General features: G+C 50.3%; 1 protein-coding gene across 3 annotated transcripts in view; it reads left to right on the top strand.

Moving 5' to 3' along the window:
* Window positions 1–463: 463 nt before the first annotated feature.
* Window positions 464–20515, top strand: part of ANOS1 (anosmin 1) — a 184840-nt gene continuing 164788 nt past the window's right edge. For all 3 annotated transcript variants that reach the window (XM_019629175.1, XM_019629173.1, XM_019629172.1), the window contains exon 1: window positions 464–772. In XM_019629175.1, coding sequence (XP_019484720.1) covers window positions 560–772 — 213 coding nt within the window. In that variant the 5' untranslated portion in view covers window positions 464–559. The remainder of the gene's footprint in view (window positions 773–20515) is intronic.

Raw genomic sequence — 20515 nt, 5'->3', positions numbered from 1 at the left:
CTTTCCGCTAGTTAGGAAAAGGGGACTTGAAATACGGGCGAGCATGAGCGCAGCGTGAACCCCGGGTAGAAACTGGAGAGGAAGCCTGCACCTCAGGGGCTGCCCCGTGCATCCTTTAGCAGCTGACGCCCTTGGGGGGGGGACTGAGACCTGCCCGAGACTGTACCTCCCGTCTCAGGTCCGGCTGTGCTCACACCTGACGTTTACCTGCATGAGGGAGCACATGCGGACTGTCGGGGAGTCTGCGTGAGACACCAACCCCCTCCCCACCCCAGAGGGGCGCAGAGCGGGGACCCGGTGCGCGCCGCCCTGGCCGTGAGCGCCCTGCAGCCCTGCGCCCAGCCCCCCTGTCACTCACTTTCCTTGCAGCCAATGGCGCGGCCGCCTGTCAGCCTCGCCCCGCCCCCCGGGGCCGCGCCGGGCGCGCGGGCGGCCGGAGTTGAATGATTGAACTTTGCAGCCGAGTCGCGGCGGCCGCGAGGTGCCCGGCAGTGCGGCCCCGGCGCGGAGCGGGGAGCCTCGGCCAGCGCCCGGCGCCCGCGCCCCCCGACCCGCAGCCATGGCGCCCGGGGCGCCCGGGGCCGCCCTGACCCTGTGCCTCTGGCTGGCGGCCTCCGGGGGCTGCATGGCCGGCGGTGGCCCGCGCGCGGCGGCGGCTGCACGGCGGGGGGACGAGTCGCTGTCGGCCGGGAGCGTCCAGCGCGCCCGCTGCGCCTCCAGGTGCCTCAGCCTGCAGATCACGCGCATCTCCGCCTTCTTCCAGCACCTCCAGGTACGGGGACCGCCGCGCCCCAGCTCCTCGCGCGGCGCGGCCGCCGGGTCCGCTTTGCAACCGGGGTGCTGGGCCCCCCCCTCCCCATCGCCCCCGAAAGGAAAAAGAAGGGTGCAGCCTGTTTGCATAACTCCCCTCTTCGCAGCGGAAAGTCAAAGGCGTTATCTGGGGGGGGGGCGGAGCGCAGTTTTGTGGGTTCCACGGGCTGGGGATGCGGGGGGGCTCGTTAGTTTCCCGGGACTTCGGCGCGCGGCGCTGGGCAGGGCTGGTGCACCCCCGGCGCCCCAGACAGGGAGTTCGACACTGCTCGTGCGTTCCAGAGTCTGTGTTGGGGCGCGGCGGGGTGGCGGCGGCTGGGGGCGCCCCGATTCCGAGCCCAGCGCTTCCAGGTCTCGCCAGGGGACGGCGCGGAGAAGAAGGGAAGCGACGCGGGGCCGCGTTTGGATGCGCCGAGAGGCGTCCTGGGGTCCCTACCTGCCCAGCCCTCATAGCTTGAGGGTGGGGACGGTGGTGTGCAGGCGTTTCGGGGAGAAGCACGCCCGTGGAGGGGGTCCGCCGTGGCGAGGACCCCCGCGGGCCCTGCGTGGGAACCCCGGGTGCAGGGCGCATGGGGCGCGGCGCGCAGCTGCCTCCCCGCGGGGGTCCGAGCGCGCGCGCCCTGAAATCATCCGTGCAGACAGACGCCTCATTCCCGTCGTCCTGCCGCCGTGCTCGGCCCTGGCCTCCTCGCCTGCACCCTCACCTGCTCAGCAGGGCCAACACCCCAACTTCTCGCCGCAGGGGCAACTGCGGCGGCCGGAAGGAGACGGGGTGACTAGGGCGGGAGGGCCTCCCGAGGGGTGTCCAAGATGAGCCCCCTGCACCGGGGCCTTCCAAGGGGCCTGGGAGTTAAGCAGCGAGCGGAGACGGTTGCAATGACCGCGGACGTTGGGACGAATCTCTGCAGCCTCCGGGGACGTGCACACGGGCGTTTGGCAGCTCGCGAAGTTGGCGGGTGCGTGAGCGAGCGGCTCTGTTCCTTCTCAGAGCAGCAGCGTCTCGCTGGTTTCGGAGAAGCTGGCAGCCCCGCGACCCTCCCGGGTTTTGGGGAAGGGAAAAACCGAGGGCTCCTGGGCCAGGGTGAAATTCCGCGGACATCCTGGAGAGGGCTCCTGCCCGGCCACCTGGTGTCCACGCCGCGCCGCCCTGAGAGTCACCCTCCTGAGATGCTGCTGCCCGGGTTGGTGAAACAACGCAACAGGCAAGAAAACACAGCGCAACAGGCAAGAAGACAGAGCGCAACAGGGCAGCCCCTTCCTGGGAGAAAGAAAGAGTATCTTTCTCTTTTCTAGTGAATTGTCAGTTGCTGTAATTTGTTTGTTTTACAGTTTCAGCCGCGAAAGCAGCAGTGTAGGTCAAGCCAACTCCCATGAAAGGCTTTTTTTCTTGTGGTCTTTTGGCATCATTTCTCTTTGGAAGAAAAACTGCTGAGCGGAAACACATTGCCAGACAATCCTGATTACGTTTTAATTAGCTGCAAATTACTCAGTTAGGACTTAATAACTGCTGCTTTTGCAATCAGTTGCAAAGCCCACGCTCTCGGAGGGTGAACCCTACCTGTAATGCCTACCTGATTTATCTAAATCGCAGGGATTAAGGCTTTCTTAAGATTTTAAAAAAGACAGCAGCGGGCAGCACGCTCACCTTATAAAACGTCAAGCTTCCCTTTTTAAAATAATTGGGAGGACGTGGAAGGATCGGCTGCAGCCAACTTATTACACTAGTGGCATGTGGTGTTTATTAGAGGGCTGGAAAGGCGGGCTTACAGGGTGCTTTTGGAAGAGCTCCTTTTATTAGGGTCACCCCACCCCACCCACTTGTGCATAGAAACCCAAGCAGAAAGAAGGCCGTTTCTGCAGCCGCCGCCCGTTTCTAATGCCTGTTCCACAGATCTGGGCGTCCTTTGAAGGATGGAAGCGGGCTGGCCTCCCTCCATCCTTGAGGCCAGCCAGGTGTGGGGACTCAGGTGTGAAAGCTGCCACCAGGCCTTGGCCGGGAAAAACCCAGCCTGTGGCATCATGGGTGGACAGAGAACCAGCAGGGGCAGTTGCCTGCGTACTGCTCAGGAGGCTGGAGGCGAATCGTCTCCACCCCAAATCTGTGCATTTTCCACGTCTCCAAGGCCTGCCTCCCAGCCCTGGAGGCCTGGAGGTCCATGGCGCACACCTGGTGCCTCCACGTCTGCGGGGCTGGGTCGGCCTCACCTGTCAGCCACGTGGCTGTCAACCATCCCTGAAAGGAGAAGCCTCTTCATACTGATGCGTGCAGGTGGGGGTGGGGGATGGGAGATACCTGAATTATCAGGCACACACAGCCCTGACCTGGAGGAGCTTAGAATTCCGTACTGAATGGGAGACGGAGTCGGAACTGCCTCATTTCACTACCGAATGCTGCCCCTCGCTCATGAAGCGAAACAGGACAAGTTAGCACCTCACAGGTTATCAGCATCCAGCTTGGGATGCTGGGCCCAGGCGCCTGGCACGTTGTCAGCTCAAGTTCGCGCATATCCCGTGTGCCTGGGGTTACACTCCTGCCATCGGAGGCTGGTGGGAGTTGTATCCCTCTACCAGTGGGATGAAGGTGAGGTCCGGGCTGAGGGTGTGGAGCAGGGTCCAAGCAGACGTGCTGGGCGTGGAGCCCTGCCGCCTGGCAGAGGGGTGGCTTGGGGCCGACCACCATCCTGACCGTCCAGCCCGTCCAGTGGGAGACGAGGGGCTGCCGGGAGATCATAACACGACCTGTTGGGGATGATGAGAGTGGTGCTGACACTCACTGGAGCCAGTCCCTGTTCTGAGTGTCATGCTATCTTAATCCTTACAATAACCGTGCCAGGGAGACCAAGGAGCACCTTATCTCTCCCTATAATTGATAAGGAAGGATGACGCTGAGAAGACAGGCTTGCCACACGGCCAATAGACGGTGGGGCTGGGCTCCCAGTGAGGGCAGCTACTGGGTCGGCGGTTTGTTTTCAGTTTTAGGATTTTGTTAGTTAATTGGTTCATTTACTTCAGGAGTGACGCCCTGATTTTTGGGACCCGGCGCAAAACGAAAACACGTGGTCGGTCCATCACTCCAAGAGCAAGGCAAAAAAAATGTTCAAGGCGCTAAAATGGAAACCGTTTTCCTTCCTTTTGTGGCCCTTCTCTCTCGACGTGTCCTGGTGTTTTAAAGTTATCAGTATAGATTTTACTGCTTATATTGTGCCATGCCAGTGTTACGCTCAAATGTCAGAGCAGAGCACTCCATCTGTGTGCAGAATTACCAGTATCACACAATTTGGATGTCCTGGCTCGTTTCTGGAGGGCGGCTTGAGACGACTGGAAGGACATGCAGAAACTCAGGAAGGTGGGAAGGAGGAAGAGAGGAACCCCTCTCCCCCATCCTCTAGCTAAAGTGCACAATGTGAGGTACGGCCAATGGGCACCCCACAAAGGGACCTTGCGGACGCGTGTAGATCTTCATAGGTACCTGGGGCCTGGCGTGCACACGTTTCCTCAGGCATGACGCTTGCCCCGTGCCCTGTTCTGCCTGTCGCTGCACCCATGTGTTGCACCTTCTTCTAGACAGATCCTTGGGAAGTTGAACCAGGGACATTCCTAGCAGAGACCCCTCCTGCCTCGGTGACTCTGCTTGTGGGTGCCACAAGGGAGCCGCATCTCGGAGCCCAAAGATAGAGTCACCCCGCTGCTATGTAAGGGTCAGCAGACCTGCCCCTTGCTCTTTTCCTGCCTGTGTTTTCTCAAAGGCCACTCCTGAGAATAAGGCTGGAGGGAAACAGCAACCCGTGGGCAGCAGGGAGGGGGAGTATGAATTTGCCAGAACTCGGGACTGCGTGAGAAAGAAGTGCATGGGATTTTGTTGGAAGGTAAGCACAGGTTGCTGGCAGCCTCGGCCCCTCGTTCTAGAACTGTATTAGTGTTCAGAGAGTCTTGCCTAATGGGACGTTATTCACCCTGGGAAGTACCCCCGATAGGCTCCTCTGCGCAGCTGATTAGACATCACAGGCCTCCCCCAGCAGTAATGGGGAGCTGTTTGTTTTGGCAAAAGTGAGAACTAAGCCGGTGATTAGCTCCTTCTACTTAAGAGGACCAGCCTCGCCTCCAAGAAAAAGTAAACAAACAATTAAGGCATCAAAAACCCTTAGCAGCCACAGATCCACCCCAGGCTCAGCGATTTTTGTGGCCAGTCTCCGCAGCCCTGGTGTGTCACTTGCCCTGCTGTGAGTTGTACGTTATGTGCCTGGGTGGCGAGGTGTTTATAGACCGTCGCTGGGAATCAAGGCCAGCCTCAGCTTTGGCTGTCACATTCCCCCGTCTGGGTCCCTGGATCTCTGGCTGCGTTTCTAAGAATTTCTGAATTTGACCCACACGAAACATTAGGGTACCCATGGCAAAGTTTCATGTTTTTAACATAGTTTTTCCCCCTTGTACGTGATTGAAAAGTCCATCTCATTATGACTATCGTAGGACATTTTAAAAGCACGTTAGAAAACAGTTATTGACTTGTTCGTGTCTGTGCACCATATCATTAGAGGAGAAATAAATATTGATATATTGTATATATTTATGTATATGAGTATACATATGTGATACAATGTATACATGTGTGTGTTTCGAGGCCTCTGTTAAAAAGTTAATGCTACTGGTGCGAGGGTTTCGACTTTAAAAAACTTAACTGTAAATGAGGAGGTTATTCTATTTCTTGGAAATGGACTCCCCAAATTCAGTGTGTAACCTACCCTTGTATGTTTCAGTGCGTGACTTTAGGGTTAGGTAGAGAAAGTTACGAACCTGTTAGTGGGCATGTGCTGGTATTATTATAATTCAGAAATGGAGACGTTCCCATATATAACTTGGCATTGCTTTCTGGAAATCTGACTCTTACACAGTTTTGAGGGTGGGGGCTTGGGGCAACCATCAGTGAGGCAGATCCGTATTATCGAAAGACGTTTTTACGTATGAAAAATAGGACAGAGGTCATTGCAACTGCCCCATTGCGATGCGTTGTGCAAATTATTGCACAGCTTATAGTTTCGGTGCTTTGTCTAAGCGTGCCATCCTCAGACTCCCCAACTGGGCCACTTCTCGGCAATTCCAGGGCATCTCCTGGGGACCCCGTAGTTTGAAACCGTGTCGTCTGTCAACATATGGAACTTATTAAGTAGGGCCGAGTTTTCCTCTTGACATCAATCAAAGACATCTATAACTCTTCCAAGCATCGGATCAGCATGTGGTCTCCAGCATGACCAGAGCAGACTGGTCAATGGATGTTCTGGACGTGTTGGTTCCGTTGGCACCATCATCTTAGAAAAATGGGTGATTTCTTTGGGATTCTCTGAAATACTGAAAATAGTTTGTGGGCACCAGTTCCCTCTCAGGAGATGCATTTGGTGACCTGTCTGTCTCCCTGCCAGCCCCTGGCTCCTGTATCAGCTGCTAATCGCTTACAGCTGCTCCCCCTTAGGTTAGCCTTTGACCTTGGGGTGCCATCTTGCCAGTCAGACGATGCATCCTCCCCCTTGATGAGGGCAAATCGTGACTGTGGGCTCACTGCTGAACGGATACAGGAGGACAGCCCCCTGCTGGGGTTTGCTCCTGTTGGTCAGTTTATGCTCAAGACCATCATAGCACGGGAATTAGGCCCATGCAGGTTTCTGGCTGATATCCCATCCCGTCTCAGCTCATTCTTTTTTTTTTTTAGGAATTGGGGAAGGGGAACAGCCAAGTTGTTGTCCTTCAGTCTTCGTTGTGGAGGGCGCAGCTAGCTCAGCTCCAAGTCCAGTCGCCATCTGGCTGCCCATTGGCAGCTCACGGCCGCTCAGCTCAAGGTGCTGTGTTCAATCTTAGTTGCGGGGGAGGTGTAGCCCACCATCCCATGTGGGACTCGAACAGGCAACCTTGTTGTTAGGAGCATGTGCTCTCACCAGCTGAGCCATCCTGCCACCTGTTGGCAGCTCAGCAGCAGCTCACTGGCCCATGTGGGAATCAAACCGGCGGCCCTGATGCTCAGAGCTCGCGCTCTTAACCAACTGAGCTGCTCGGCCGGGCCCCCACTCATCCCTTCACTTCTTTCCCTCCCCTTCTACTGACATCATCCCTCCAATGTATCACGTGCACAGACGCCCCTGCTTCTAGGAAACCCGATCTCAGACACCTACCTTCAGAGACACGTACTCTAATTGGACAGTTTGGTTTTTCAGATTAGACAAGGGCTGCTTACACCCACAACGCGTTTGAGCACGTACAGGGAATACGTAGGTACAAGAAGTCCAAAGGGCACCCCGCCTTCACGACGCCTCTTAGCATTCTCTCACCGTCCCTGAAGTAAACATCTCAACAGTAGATACAAATGTTTTAAAAGTCCCACATGAAGACACTTACAGTCGGAGGATTTCCTGTGATTTGGATTTGGTTTCTATCTCCTGATGATTCCAGTAAAAACAGATTTCAAATCCTGAGCCCAATGGATGAGCCCGTTGTGCCCCTTCATTGTGTAGAATTAAACGAAATGTGAAAAAGGTACACTCTTAAAGCCAGTTTGGAATAGCGGTATGGGGGGTGGGCAGTAGGTGTGGTTAGGGGACACCTGGCAGGCCTAGAAGGTGACAAGAGTTCAAGTGTTTGACCATCTGTGGACGTACTTAGCACCTGGGGCGAGCCAGACCCCCAGGACCTAAAATACCCTCTGGCCTGGTTTCAAAATGGTGGTGACCAAGGTAATTTCCCCACTGGTGGAGAAGGTCCAAGAAAAGTAGGTGTTCCTCTTACCCAATAAGCAAAGAAAGGAATAGGGGAACAGCATTCATTGCTCATTTTCATGTAACTCACAGACTGTAGATGCTGGCTCTGTGTGCCTCCCCTCAGCCCCCCGTTTTTAAAAGCAGTACTTGAACGCTTTCCGTTTGTTTCCGCTAATATTGATGGATTGCTGCAATGTCAAAGATGAGGCTGTGAAACCCTGCTCACGAGAGGCTCAGACATGTAAAAGACAGACAACCTCAGTCCACAAGTGACTGCAAAGATGCAGTACATTGTATGACATCTCTGAGGACGGGGCTTAGCCCTTTAGGGAAAGTGTCCTGGTGTGTGTGTGTGTGTGTGTGTGTGTGTGTGTGTGTGTGTGTGTGACACTTGAGCTGAACCTCAAAAGCTGGGCGAGTCGAATGTAGGACAACCAACAGGCGTAAAGCACAGTCTTGCAACGCTTTGGTCTGTCTGTTGGGGGCCCTCACTGGCTCTCTCCTGGACACGCCCCAGCACCAGCCCCTCAGCTCATAGCCAGGCTTTCGGGACTTCTCCAGGGGAGCTGTCACAAAGCTCAGCCCTTTTTCTGCTGGGCAGGTTAAGCGCAGGTCGTCACAATCAGAAGTGTGTCTGCAGTAATTCGCCCCATTGTGAATTAGTGGGGGCCGCCCCACTGTAAGAACCCTCCTGAACTACCCAGCCCCGGGATTTAGCGTGGAGTTACAATGCCTTGGCGTTCACCAACGACGTCCGCCTAAAATATCGATTTGACCTTCACAGCAATTCTGTGAGGTCAGGAGTGTTGTTTTTCTTTAACTGATTAAAAAAATAAAATGAAGGCCTGGAAGGGAGATAACCAAGGCTTCATGGCAGAAACTCAAGCCCTAATTGTCAGAGTTCCAAATATTTATACGAAGTGACCCTGCTTTCTCAGGATGTTAACAGTGAGAGGAGACAGATCTCAACTGAAACATAGTCGAGTCTGACAGAGTTTCGGGGGAAATAGTCCTACATATCTCAGTCTCTCATTGGCTCCTGGAGACACTGCTGATTCAGGTGACATGATTGTGGATTGAGAAATTGCTGGTTGACAGAAAAAGCCTTGCAAAATATCAGGCCACAAACACCATCCCCTGTCCATTTATCCCCTCACATCCTCCTTCCACCAGTAAGATACAAACTGATTTTGTTTCTGTCCACCCAAATTTCCTCTTGTCTAACAAAATAGCCAAGTGTTATTGTGTTCTTTGATGAAATGTTCCCACAAACAACTGGACCTCTGGATGTCACAGATGCGTTTGCTGTCTGGCAGTAACAGGAGACTCTGAACTTCCTCCTTGGCTGCCGCTGCTGTAAATTGTAGCCTGTGTGCATGGGGCAGCTCATCCGAGGACTCGCTGTGCCTTATGTGTTTACTTTGTTTCCTTTTGGTTTGGTTGTGTGCAAGTGTTTACATTTTACGGTTCTTTCTGGAATCTCTGTAAGACATAAAAATTGGACAATGAGGAACTCTGAGAACAGGAGAATGTAGAAACGTCTCAAGGCTGCCCATGAGAAAAAAAATAGTGATGAATTGGAGTCCTTTAATCCCCAAAGTGCTAAAATCTACCCCTATCGGCAGGTGAAGCTGAGACACAGTAGCCACCAAGAGCAAACTGAAACTCTTAATTCAAATGCTACTGATCCTTTTGCTTTAATTTGTAACTTTTGTCATTGAATAAGCTTTTCGCTCTCCACGCTGTTGAGACCCTGCCACCTTGAGAAAAGAATGTTCTGTTCAAGTGGCCTGAAAATGCATAATTTTGTTTGTCATACTGCCTTCTTTGTTTGAAAGATAAGGCTGCTACAGTGTCACCGCTGAAAAAGCCATACAACGTATGGTGATCAAAACCTTTATTTTATGAAAGTGCGTTCTTCCAAATTGTCATATACAGGATCGAGGCACAGACATGCAAGCTTCCCCTCAGTATAATACCCAGATTTCACCGGTGACGCTTTAAATCTCATAGCTAATGTCTGGTTACAGCCAAAGAAGTGACAGCTTCCTCAGCCCAGAAATGAAAACATACAACAGAGAGAGCATTTCATGGGACGTGAGATGTGAATCCTGCAAAGTAATTCCTCGCCTTCCACAACTGTCTTTCATCATCCCCAATGCTTGGGACAAGAACAATCATGGGAGTTCACATGCTCCTGCAATTTAGGGACGTTTCCTCCATATTTTGTTTTTAGTTCACACCTTTTTTTTTTCCTTTTTTCACTCCGCTATAATGTTCTCCTGCAGGAATAATTCATGTTGGAAACACATGCCATTATGTTTGGTGTTTCTGCCTCCCTCCATGCAAATGCCAGACTTATCTAAAGACAAACCAGATGGGCTATATTCTTAGTTGGGAGTTGACTGACAGTGTCTCTGAGAGGAAGGTGGAAAACAGTTGAGAAAGTCTAAAAGCAAACGACTGGGTCGTTGGAAAAGTCATGACGCATTTTTGCAACGAAAACCAGAAAAAATACGTCATGACTTCTCTGACAACCCAATAGAAAAAAGCATTCCGATGAAAGGTGATTTGACCTATTCACGTGTCCCTATGGGGTTCATATAAATGAGTCATTCGCTGTAAATTTATAGCTCTTGTTTAATTCTCTAATAACACGTAATTGAGAGAGACAGCCCTTCCTGGACTTAAATGCATGTCTCAGCTGCTGTCTTCAATCGCCTACGCCCCAGGAAGCAACAGCACTCTTTTGAAACTTATACTGTTGGCTACCCTTTGTGGACTGGGAACAAAATTGACAAAGACTTTCACACCTGAAATAACCCAGAGAGATTTTGGAAAGGACACACGTCTCGTATTGATGTGTCACCCCGTTCCCCTGGAAAGGTTTCCAAGTGCTGTTACGATAACCAAAGATGCCAAGGAGACTTGCATTTCAGGGCCACGAACCGGCTTTCCAACCAATGAGCACAGTCGCCGTCATCATCATCATCTGCACATGTCCCGAGAATTCTCTGTGCCAACGGTTTCTGTTTGAGAGCCTCAGATTTCCACGCGTGTCCTCCATGCCAAGCTGCTTGTTTTTGTCCTGCTTGCTGATGAGTTCCCCTGGCTCAGCGGCCATTCCCCCCCAGTGTCCAGTGTTGTGTGTGCCACAGAGAAGTGACCTCCTATGAAACAAGCAACAGAGGACCACCAGGCCTCTGGCTGTCAGACGGTGCTGGCCCGTTCCTGCACAGGATCCTGCCATAAGCACGACTCCAATAGAGACGAGGTCGCACACTGCGTGAATGCATCAACTCAGAGCTGGCTTTCCACGTGCAAATAAGTCTGTGAACAGCAGGAAGGCCACATGGTCCTCTTCAGAAAGGGTGAGGAGATGCTAGGAGGCCGGTTGCTGGGAAAGTGTTTTGGTAGCCGTGATTCTTTTTCATTTCCTCGAAGGCAAGGGGGTACCGACACACCACTTAGGATGCTGTCTCGCATTCAAAATCGTCACAGTTTGAAGGTGGGCACTTTGGTTCCCGTTTTCTCTTCCACGTTTCAGGCTTCAGCATAAGAACTCTGCCTTTCAAATAGAAAATACCTACCGCCAGGGTTCCTTTCTCACTTAGGCATAGTATGTGCTCAGCAGCGGTTTGCAGAATAGCTCCAACATCCATTTGAATCCAAATGCGTTCTCTCTCTCTTTCTCTCCACCCCTGTCTCCTTTCCCTATATCCTCTCACCCGCTCTCTCCCTCCACTTCCCTCTTTGTCTCTATTTTAAATTTGGCTGTAAATTATGAAAGCAAGCACAGCCAAAGTCATTTGCCGATCACCCCCTAAACGGCCCACATCTGGGAAGTTATTTTCCCATTGGGCCAGAATCTCAAACCAAGTAGGGAACATTTAAAAAAAATTATTATTGTTGTTGCCACAGTCTTGTGTCCAGAATTATGAGGTGATGTCCTCACAGCTGCAAAGAAATTTAAAAAAAATTCTGGACAGATATACAGAGGGTGCTAAAAAACTGTATACACATTTTAAGAAAGGAATGCTGTATTAAAATTGTAACACTCAATATATACCGATAACAACAGATGAATACAAGTCCCATGTGACGTCTGCAATGACAAGAGGTGCTCAGAGTGGTTCCCATCAGCGTCCAGACACTTCTGACGACGGTGAACTACTGCTTGAGCAACGCTGACCAAAGTGTCCACGGGTATACATTTTTTCAGCACCCCCGGTATTCATTGGTTAAGTATCACATGCACCACAGAAAAACATATTTAGAGGCAAGAAAGACCCCATGAGAACAGACTCCATTTGTAGTTTGATCTTTGTGTTACCCAGGAGGCATGGATTTCCATAATATTTTTAACCTATTTTCAATAGGGCAAGATTTGCGTCCTGTTGTTCCGTTTAGTACTCCACAATTTTGGAGCTCTGCTGATATCTGGGGGCCAGATCACTCTTTGTGGGGGGTCATCCTGTGCATTGCAGGATGTTTAGCAGCACCCCTGGTCTCTACCCGCTAGATGCCAGCAGCACCCCTCCCACCTTCAGTAATGATAGAAAGCGAAACAAAACAGAAAAGCTGCAGGCACTGCAGTATGTGTCCTGGGGCGAAGTCATCCTGTTGAAAACGGCTGGTTTTGTTCTCTTTCCACTTGACGTGTCTCTGGATTTATGGGTGTCCAGTGCAATCTCTGTATGTAGCTATGCATACCTGTATGTACACATCCTATGTGCGTCTCTTTCGTTACACATTCAGGCATCTTCACGGCAACGATACACTCCGACATACCAACCAATAAGCTGATGGCATGAACTGCTTTCTCCTTCGCTTATAACATGGGAGTTGGGAGAGGTGCTCATTTGTGTCTCCATTTGAGAATGTAGGAGCTAAGAGGCGCTTGTTTCTAGGACATGCAATGAAGAAACAAATGCTTTCGCTTCTGTTCTCTGACAGGCTTCTGAAGGGAAGTGACTGTATCTCTGTCTTTAGCACGGTCGATTCTACAGTCACGTCAGGGCATTTGCGCATGTGACAATCACATGCGAAAATTGTGGGTTTTTTTAACCATGAGCAGGCTAATTTAAAATTGGTCCGGTCACATCTTTTCCTTTAAATATTTGATATATACATACTGGGGGTGCCAAAAAAAAACATATACAAGTGGACACTTTGGTCAGCATGGCTTGAGGGGTAGCTCGCCGTCATCAGAAGTGTCTGGACGCTGATGGGAACCACATTGAGCACCTCTTGTCACTGCAGGGACTTGTATTCACCTTTTGTTATTGGTATATATTGAGTATTACAATTAATGCAGCTTTCCTTTCTTAGAATGTGTAGACATTTTTGGGGCACCCTCTGTATAGATACAGTTTTTAGCTTGGTGAGTCCGTCCTAAGGTCTGCTCGCCTTTGGACGCCTTTGCAAATAGGCTTCTCCTTTTAGAAAACTTTTGTTCTGAGAAAACATGCTGAGCTTTCTTCCAGACTGTGTGTGGGCTCTCTGCCAAGCTTTCTCACCTGGGAAGTGCTGGAGGGGGGAACCCCACTGCATCCGTGTGCACCGCGCTGCCTGTCCTTGACTCCCAGCGGAAGGTCACATGCAGTGAGCTCTGCAGCAGAGCTGACTGTTGCTACTCAGACGCGCTCCGCACCAAGTGAGCGCCTGGGGCGGCAGGTCCTGGGGCGACGAATTGAATCGTGGGCACCCCTTGATTCTCGGCAGCACATCACCGTCTGGTCTGAGAGCCAATAAAAGGCCGTGGAAACAACCTGATTTAAAAATGGGCCGAAGACCTCACCAGACCCCTCACCGAGAATATGTATATGGATGAAATGATGATATGGAAGTATGACCCCCATCATGTGTGACCAGGGAACTGCAAATTAAAACAACAGTGGGATACCAAGACACAGCTATGAGAGTGGCCATAACCCAGGACGCTGACGACGCCAAACTGGTGGGGGACGTGGAGCTACAGCAACCCTCGCTCAGCGCTGGTGGCGATGCCGGCGGTGCAGCTACTTTGGAGGACAGTTTGGTGGCTTCTCACAACAGTAAACACACTCGCACTGTTACGTCCAGGAATCGTGCTCCTTGGCATTTGCCCAAAGGAGTCGAATACGTCTGTCTATACAAAATCCTACACACGGATGTGTATAGCCGCTTTATTCAGAATTCCCCAAATGAAGATTTCTTCAGTAGGTGAACGGATAAAAAAAATAAATAAAAAAGGTGGTACATCTGGATAATGGGAATCTATTTAGCACTAAACAGAAATGAGCCATCAGGCCACAAAAACACACGGAGGGACCGTCAATGTCTAAGTGAGAGAAACCAGCCTGAGAAGGCCACGTACTGTGTTATTCCAATGCTGTGACACTCTGGAAAAGGCAGAACTATGGAGACAGTGAAAAGACCAGGGGTTCAGGGGTGAGTGGGGGATGGATGAACGCATGGAGCGCAGAGGATGCTTAGGGCAGTGAAGTGAATCTATATGATACTGTAATGGTGGGGACCTGTCCTTATACGTTTGTCCAAACCTGTAGAACATACACCACCAAGACTGAGCCCTAATATAAGCCATGGAATTTGGGTGACATGTCAGTGTGGGGTCATCCGTTGTAATGAATGTCCCATTTGGTGGGGGATGTTGACAGTGGGGAGTCTGTGCACGTGTATGTGGGGGGGGCCCGGGGCTACCTGGGCAATCTCTGTAGCTTCCGTTTAATTTTGCTGTGAACCTAAAACTGCTCTGAAATATAACTTTTTAAAAACAGGTGATTTACAATGAGTTAATTTTTCAATTTAAAAAAGTCACCCTTTGAAGTTTCTTTAAAAGTGCTTAGTTCTATAGGCAGGGGATTAAATTCAGATCTTTTCACTTAAAGATTTCTGTTCCCGTATGATACACAGGAATACATGAAGTAGAATTTTTAATCGAAATTTGAAATCCTGAATTGATATTGTGTAAGGACAAGAGACCCTCAAATCTAGTCCTTTATTCTATTACGAAACCATACCTGACTTCCCAGATCCTGGGTGCTTTCAGTTCTGCAGGTAACACATTTTTCTTAGAATTTACTTTTTTTTTTTTGCAAAACGAGGCCTGAAGTTTTGCTCTTTGTCTTGCCTCACATTTAATTCATCATGTTTTCTCAAGTGATCTCTCATTAAAACATGCTCTCTTTTGAAGTTCACCTTAAAATAACTCAGAATCGTGATGAATGGGCTAGAATATCAGCTAAGCCAGGCTATAACACACAGCGAGATGCTCTGTTTTCGTTTGATTAATTATTCTGCACTGTCTGATGAATAACACATAAATCAGCAAGACAAAAAAGCATGTATCACAAGAAAACAATGTGACAAAAATCTGCCACTTAGTAAAGTCATTTAAAATGGGAGAAACATGTATTTCTAGTAATTCTTTTACCTGCTTCAGTTTCCGCCCCCCCTACCAATGAATCTCAGCTCAACTAAATCTTGATTATCCCAGGGTTAAAATAGGTCCATCTAGGGTTTGTTGAGTATATTCCAAGACATGGTACTAAAATATTCTGTAGAAATGCAATTGAAGAGAAGATTTTCTTTCATTTATGGGACATTGTATGTTTTTTTAAGTCGAATTAAAAAAATGGTTATAGTGATAACAGCCGTAGATTTCAGGTCCTGTTATCTGGAAACATTCATTCCAGCTACTGTGAATGCCTGCATGTAATTAGCCTGATAACTGAAAATTAATCCTTAACCTCTTGCTGGTCAGCCTGCCAGGATGCTGGCCGCAATGTGCCTGGTGGGAGTAGCGTTTTATGAACAACAGATTGCACCTGTCAAGCTCCGCAGCTGTCAAGCATCTATTTTGAAAAATCGCAGGGGGGGGGGTTGGAGCGTGCCTGTAAAGTCTGCTTTGCTCTTTGTCCTCACTGTCATCCAGAGCAATACATAATGTCTTCCTTGAGTTGTTTTTTTATGAAGCTGCCCGTGGACCAAGGCAAGGCCAAGACCGAGATGTGGAAGGGGGTGGGGGGACCAGCGTGGCCTACATAGTGCCCGGGACGTTGTGACTTTCAGCTCTGTGCTCACAGATGTCGGCCCTGCAGGTTCAGAAGCAGGAGTGGACTTGACTTGGTTGAAAATTACACACACACACACACACACACACACACACAAACACACACACACACAGAGCACACACACACACACCACACATATGCACACACACCACACACACCACACACCACACACACACACACACAGATACACAGATCACGCACATACACACACACAGATCACACACAGCACACAAACACACACACACAGATCTTGCACACACACAGCACCCACACACCCCCAACACACACTCACAGCACACACACACACACACAGATCATGTACACACATAGCATACACACAACACACACACGCACGCATACCACACACACACACCACACACACACACACCACACACAGCACACACACACAGATACACAGATCACGCACACACTCACACACACAGATCACACATAGCACACAAACACACATGCACAGATCATGCACACACACAGCACCCACACACACCCCCAACACACACATACCACACACATGCACGCACGCACACCACACACACAGCACACACACAGACACACACACAGCACACAAACACACGCACACAGATCACGCACACACTCACACACACAGATCACATACAGCACACAAACACACATGCACAGATCATGCACACACACAGCACCCACACACACCCCCAACACACACATACCACACACACGCACGCACGCACACCGCACACACAGCACACACACAGATACACACACACAGCACACACAGCACACAAACACACGCACACAGATCATGCACACACTCACACACACAGATCATACACAGCACACAAACACACATGCACAGATCATGCACACACACAGCACCCACACCCCCCAACACACACATACCACACACATGCACGCACGCACACCGCACACACACCACACACACAGATCACACACACACACAGATCACACACAGCACACAAACACACGCACACAGATCACGCACACACACACCGCACCCACGCACACCCCCAACACACACCACACACACAGCACACACACACATACACAGAACACACACACACTCCCCCAAAACACACACACAGCACACACACACACACACACACAGCACAGATCAACATTATTTGACAAGCAGGAACAGCTCTTTCAATTACTGCAATGCTATGAGACTCCCGAAAAGCCAGATGAAGCACCCCAAAGTTTGCTTGGTCCATGTGGTGACACAGAGAAGAAAAAAATATCAAGAGTGATGTTCACAAAGGCGTGTGCAGTGGAGGCACATGGCCCTCCTTCTCCCTGCACGGCGAGATTCTCCAGCCTTATCCAGGATCAGAATCACCGGCTGACTTCCTAAGTCACAGCGCGCTGCCCCCGGAGTTCTGAGGGTCTGGAGGGAGCCCCGAGAATTTCCACGTCTAACAAGCTTTCCGGTGACACCCCACTTTGAGAATCGCTGCTGTAGTGTTGTGTGTGCTTTGTGGTTTCTGTCTAGTGCCTTTCTCTGCTTGGTGGGATGTGCCAACTTCCAGCCTTGAAATGTGCTGTGCTCTGCCTCGCGCGCCCAACCTCTTCGCACCAGCTTTGCTCTGTTCAAGGGTGTGTAGAATTTATTAGGGTCCGGCTCCTTCCATTGGAGCCGGCAGTGGCGTCCTCCGCAGGAGTGTCACTGAAGACTCAGTGTCCGCATCTTCACGTGTCCAAGCAGAGAGTTGGCGTCCGTGCGGGCTGTCATCTCCTCCGAAATGTGGGTTGTGGTTCCGACGTGTTGCCAGGGCTTCCTCTGACTCGATGTGTTCAGGGAATCTAGCTGTAGGGAGAAGACTCCTTCACACACAGGAAAGGTCATTAGGACTTAAGGTCCAGTTATGGAACAAAGGTCAGAAACGCAAAGTGGAGGGTCTGGACACAGGGAAGAAAGGACACCGTAAGAACAGATTGATTCTACCTGGGGACGGGGAGCTGCTGTGCGTGGCTAAATCGTCTCGTTGTGACTGCTTATTTAAGTGGACCGTTTTCACCAAAACTGGACTAGTTGCCCCTAGTGCGTCTACATTATGGTGAATGATTTTTTTTCCTTATGGTGCAAACACGTGCCCTAAGATGGAAGTCCTTTATGGTAAGACAGAGAGGGCAGAGTCCTTGTCAGCAGAATGGAGACACATTGGGTCGTAATGAGGCCGCGGGCTCTGACATACCCTGCGGTATGGCAAGGAGGCCCCACAGAAGGCGTAAACTCTGAGAGTGAATTTTTGAAGTAAATGGGGAAATACGTAAATACATTAAGGCGTAGCTTCTCACTTGGGGCGCAGGTTGGGGTGTGGTTGAAACAACATGGCGTTTGTCCCCTGGCTTTCATCTTAGTCCCCGTTAGGATAGGGTGGAATGACGTCCCCCATTCTCCCAATGCGTATATTGACGTTGTTAAAGAATAAAATTCAACCAAGTATGTGCGAAGATGTAATTGCCTTTAAGAGATTCGTGAGGTGGACAGCATCCCGTCTAACAAGCAGAAGTGTGCTCCCAGGGGTTGTCCTTTTTATAGGAAGACAGGTGGAGTAAGGGAGCTGTTAACAAAAGACGAGAAATAATTTTAGACCAGGACGTCGTTTAGGGGGAAGACAGTGGCAAGGGTTTTTATCATGCAGATTCTCTCTTCTTTCTACTGGGGATGGAGAGGGCCCATGGTTCAAGACGATCTTATAAATCACAATGTTGCACCAGAAAATTCCAGACTGGCTAATGAAGATTATGTTTCGGGGAGAGTCTGCGATAGCACGTGCTAAGGTCACGTATGAAGGCTAGGTTTGGTGTCAGTTGCTGTAGGACATGTGAGGCTAAGGGGCCTGTGGTTTTCTCTGTAACCGTGTCCTAACCCTCGGGACCCAGGGAAATGACTTCTTTGGAAATAGTTGTTGGAGATAGAATTAGCTGAGATGAGGGGATGCTTGAGTCGGCTAGACTTAAGAATGTTACCGTAACACAGAAAACGTTCCTCCAGCCAGCACCAGCATAGCCAAACACTGAACATGGAGAACCGCAGCGGAGAAAGAAGGGTCCCTGTATTTGTAGAGAGCTAAGCAAGGAGAACGGGGAAAGCTCTCGCTCAGAAGCCCAGACTCCCGATGGCTTACAGTTGGAGGGTTTTAAGGAGTTCGGGGGAACAGGAATGGGGACGGGCTGGTGGGGCACGTTTTAATTAGAGGACCTTGGAGCTTGGCCATTCAGGGTGAGGGGCTTTATTCAGCACCGGATCTTCCTGGAAAATGGGCTCTCCCTTTCTGAAAGGGGTCCAGTGTTCAGCTGTTGGTCATGTCTTTATCCTTTGGTTCCATGGAGAGGGGATAAGATTTGGCTCTGGGTGCCACTGAAGGACATGGATGACAGATGGCCGTGCTGTCTCTGTAAAAGAACTCCAGGATTGTGTTAGTCACCGGTCTGCTTTCAGGGAGCAGAGTCAGTTTTAAGCTGGTCAGTGTGATGAGTGTGCGGTCTCAAGAGCCCTTCATGCAGTATGACCTGGGTCCTTATAAAAAAAGAGGGAATGGGGACACAGATAGGAGGCCACGTGACAATTAGATTTGCTGCCACGAGCCGAGGAACTGCGGGAAGCTAGTGTCGCCGAAACACGGGTTCTTATCGTCAGCACAAGAAGGAATTCAAGGACGCACTGAATAAATCAGGCAAGCGAACCCAACCAAGCAGAGGACCTCCTAAAAGAAAGGAGGAGTGCACACTCCCGAAAGTGGGAGCGGGCAGGCTAGAAGAAGAGCAACTGCCCCCAAGAACAAAGAGGCTTAGGACTTGATTAGAATGAGGGCACGACATATTCAAGACTTAGGGGAGGTGTTCTAGGCGGTCCCAGGTGGGTCCTCGCTGACCACTCCTTCCCGTCGGAGGTGGGATGACCCTGTCCTTACCTAGCCCTGGTCGGAACTGCCATGGCCACACAGGGGGTGCAGAGCTCCCCGTGCCCGCAATGCTACTAGTGTTGTAATCTATTACGGTTCACCTTGAGGGCCAAGATGGGATCCTGCCTCAGCAAAATCTGGGCACCTTAAGAATGACTTCATCTCCTCTTCCCTGTGTCTCCCCTTACTTCTTCCTTCCCTTCCAACCTTCTCTCTCTCCGCAGCCCTTGTCTTTCTGCCTAGCGTAACGCTAAGAGAAGGGCACGGAACAGATCCTTCCCTCGCGCTTTCAGAGGGAGCATGGCCGTACTGGCACCTTGACGACGGACTTCCGGCCTCCAGAACCGTCAGACAATACATTTCTGTTGTTTAAACCACCTGGTACGTGGTGCTTTGTTACGGCAGCCGTAGGAAACTTAGAGTCACCGTAGTTCATTTTGATTTTTAAATATTATTAAGAATAGTGCAATATTGTGATTTATAAGAAATATGTCTGGTCATTCACGTGACTAAAATATATTTGTCATATATACGAGGTCACACAATTAAGTTTGCTAACTCAGAAAAAGTGATACATACCTCATTGCTGAATATCACTACGGTCACCTTCGAAGTCCTCCCCTTGGGGAGCTATGCACCGACGCCAGTGCCTAGTCCACCCTTCAAAGCAATTTGGGAACTCTTTTTCTGGAATGCCATCAGAGCTGTCATCGTATTACCCTTGATGTTCTGAATGTCAACAAAATGTCTTCCTTTCAATATTTCCTTTATCTTTGGGTAAAGAAAGAAGTCATTGGGGGCCAGATCAGGTGAGTAGGGAGTGTGTTCCAATACACTTATTTGCTTACCAACTAAAAACTCTCACAGACAGTGCCATGTGAGCTGGTGCATTGTGGTGATGCAAGAGCCATGAATTGTTGGAGAAAAGTTCAGGTCATCTAACTTTTTCCTGCAGCCTTTTCAGCACTTC

This window comes from Hipposideros armiger, unplaced genomic scaffold (assembly GCF_001890085.2).
Source record: "Hipposideros armiger isolate ML-2016 unplaced genomic scaffold, ASM189008v1 scaffold_827, whole genome shotgun sequence".
NCBI classification, from domain to species: domain Eukaryota; kingdom Metazoa; phylum Chordata; class Mammalia; order Chiroptera; family Hipposideridae; genus Hipposideros; species Hipposideros armiger.
This window is presented reverse-complemented; position numbering and strand designations above follow the sequence as displayed.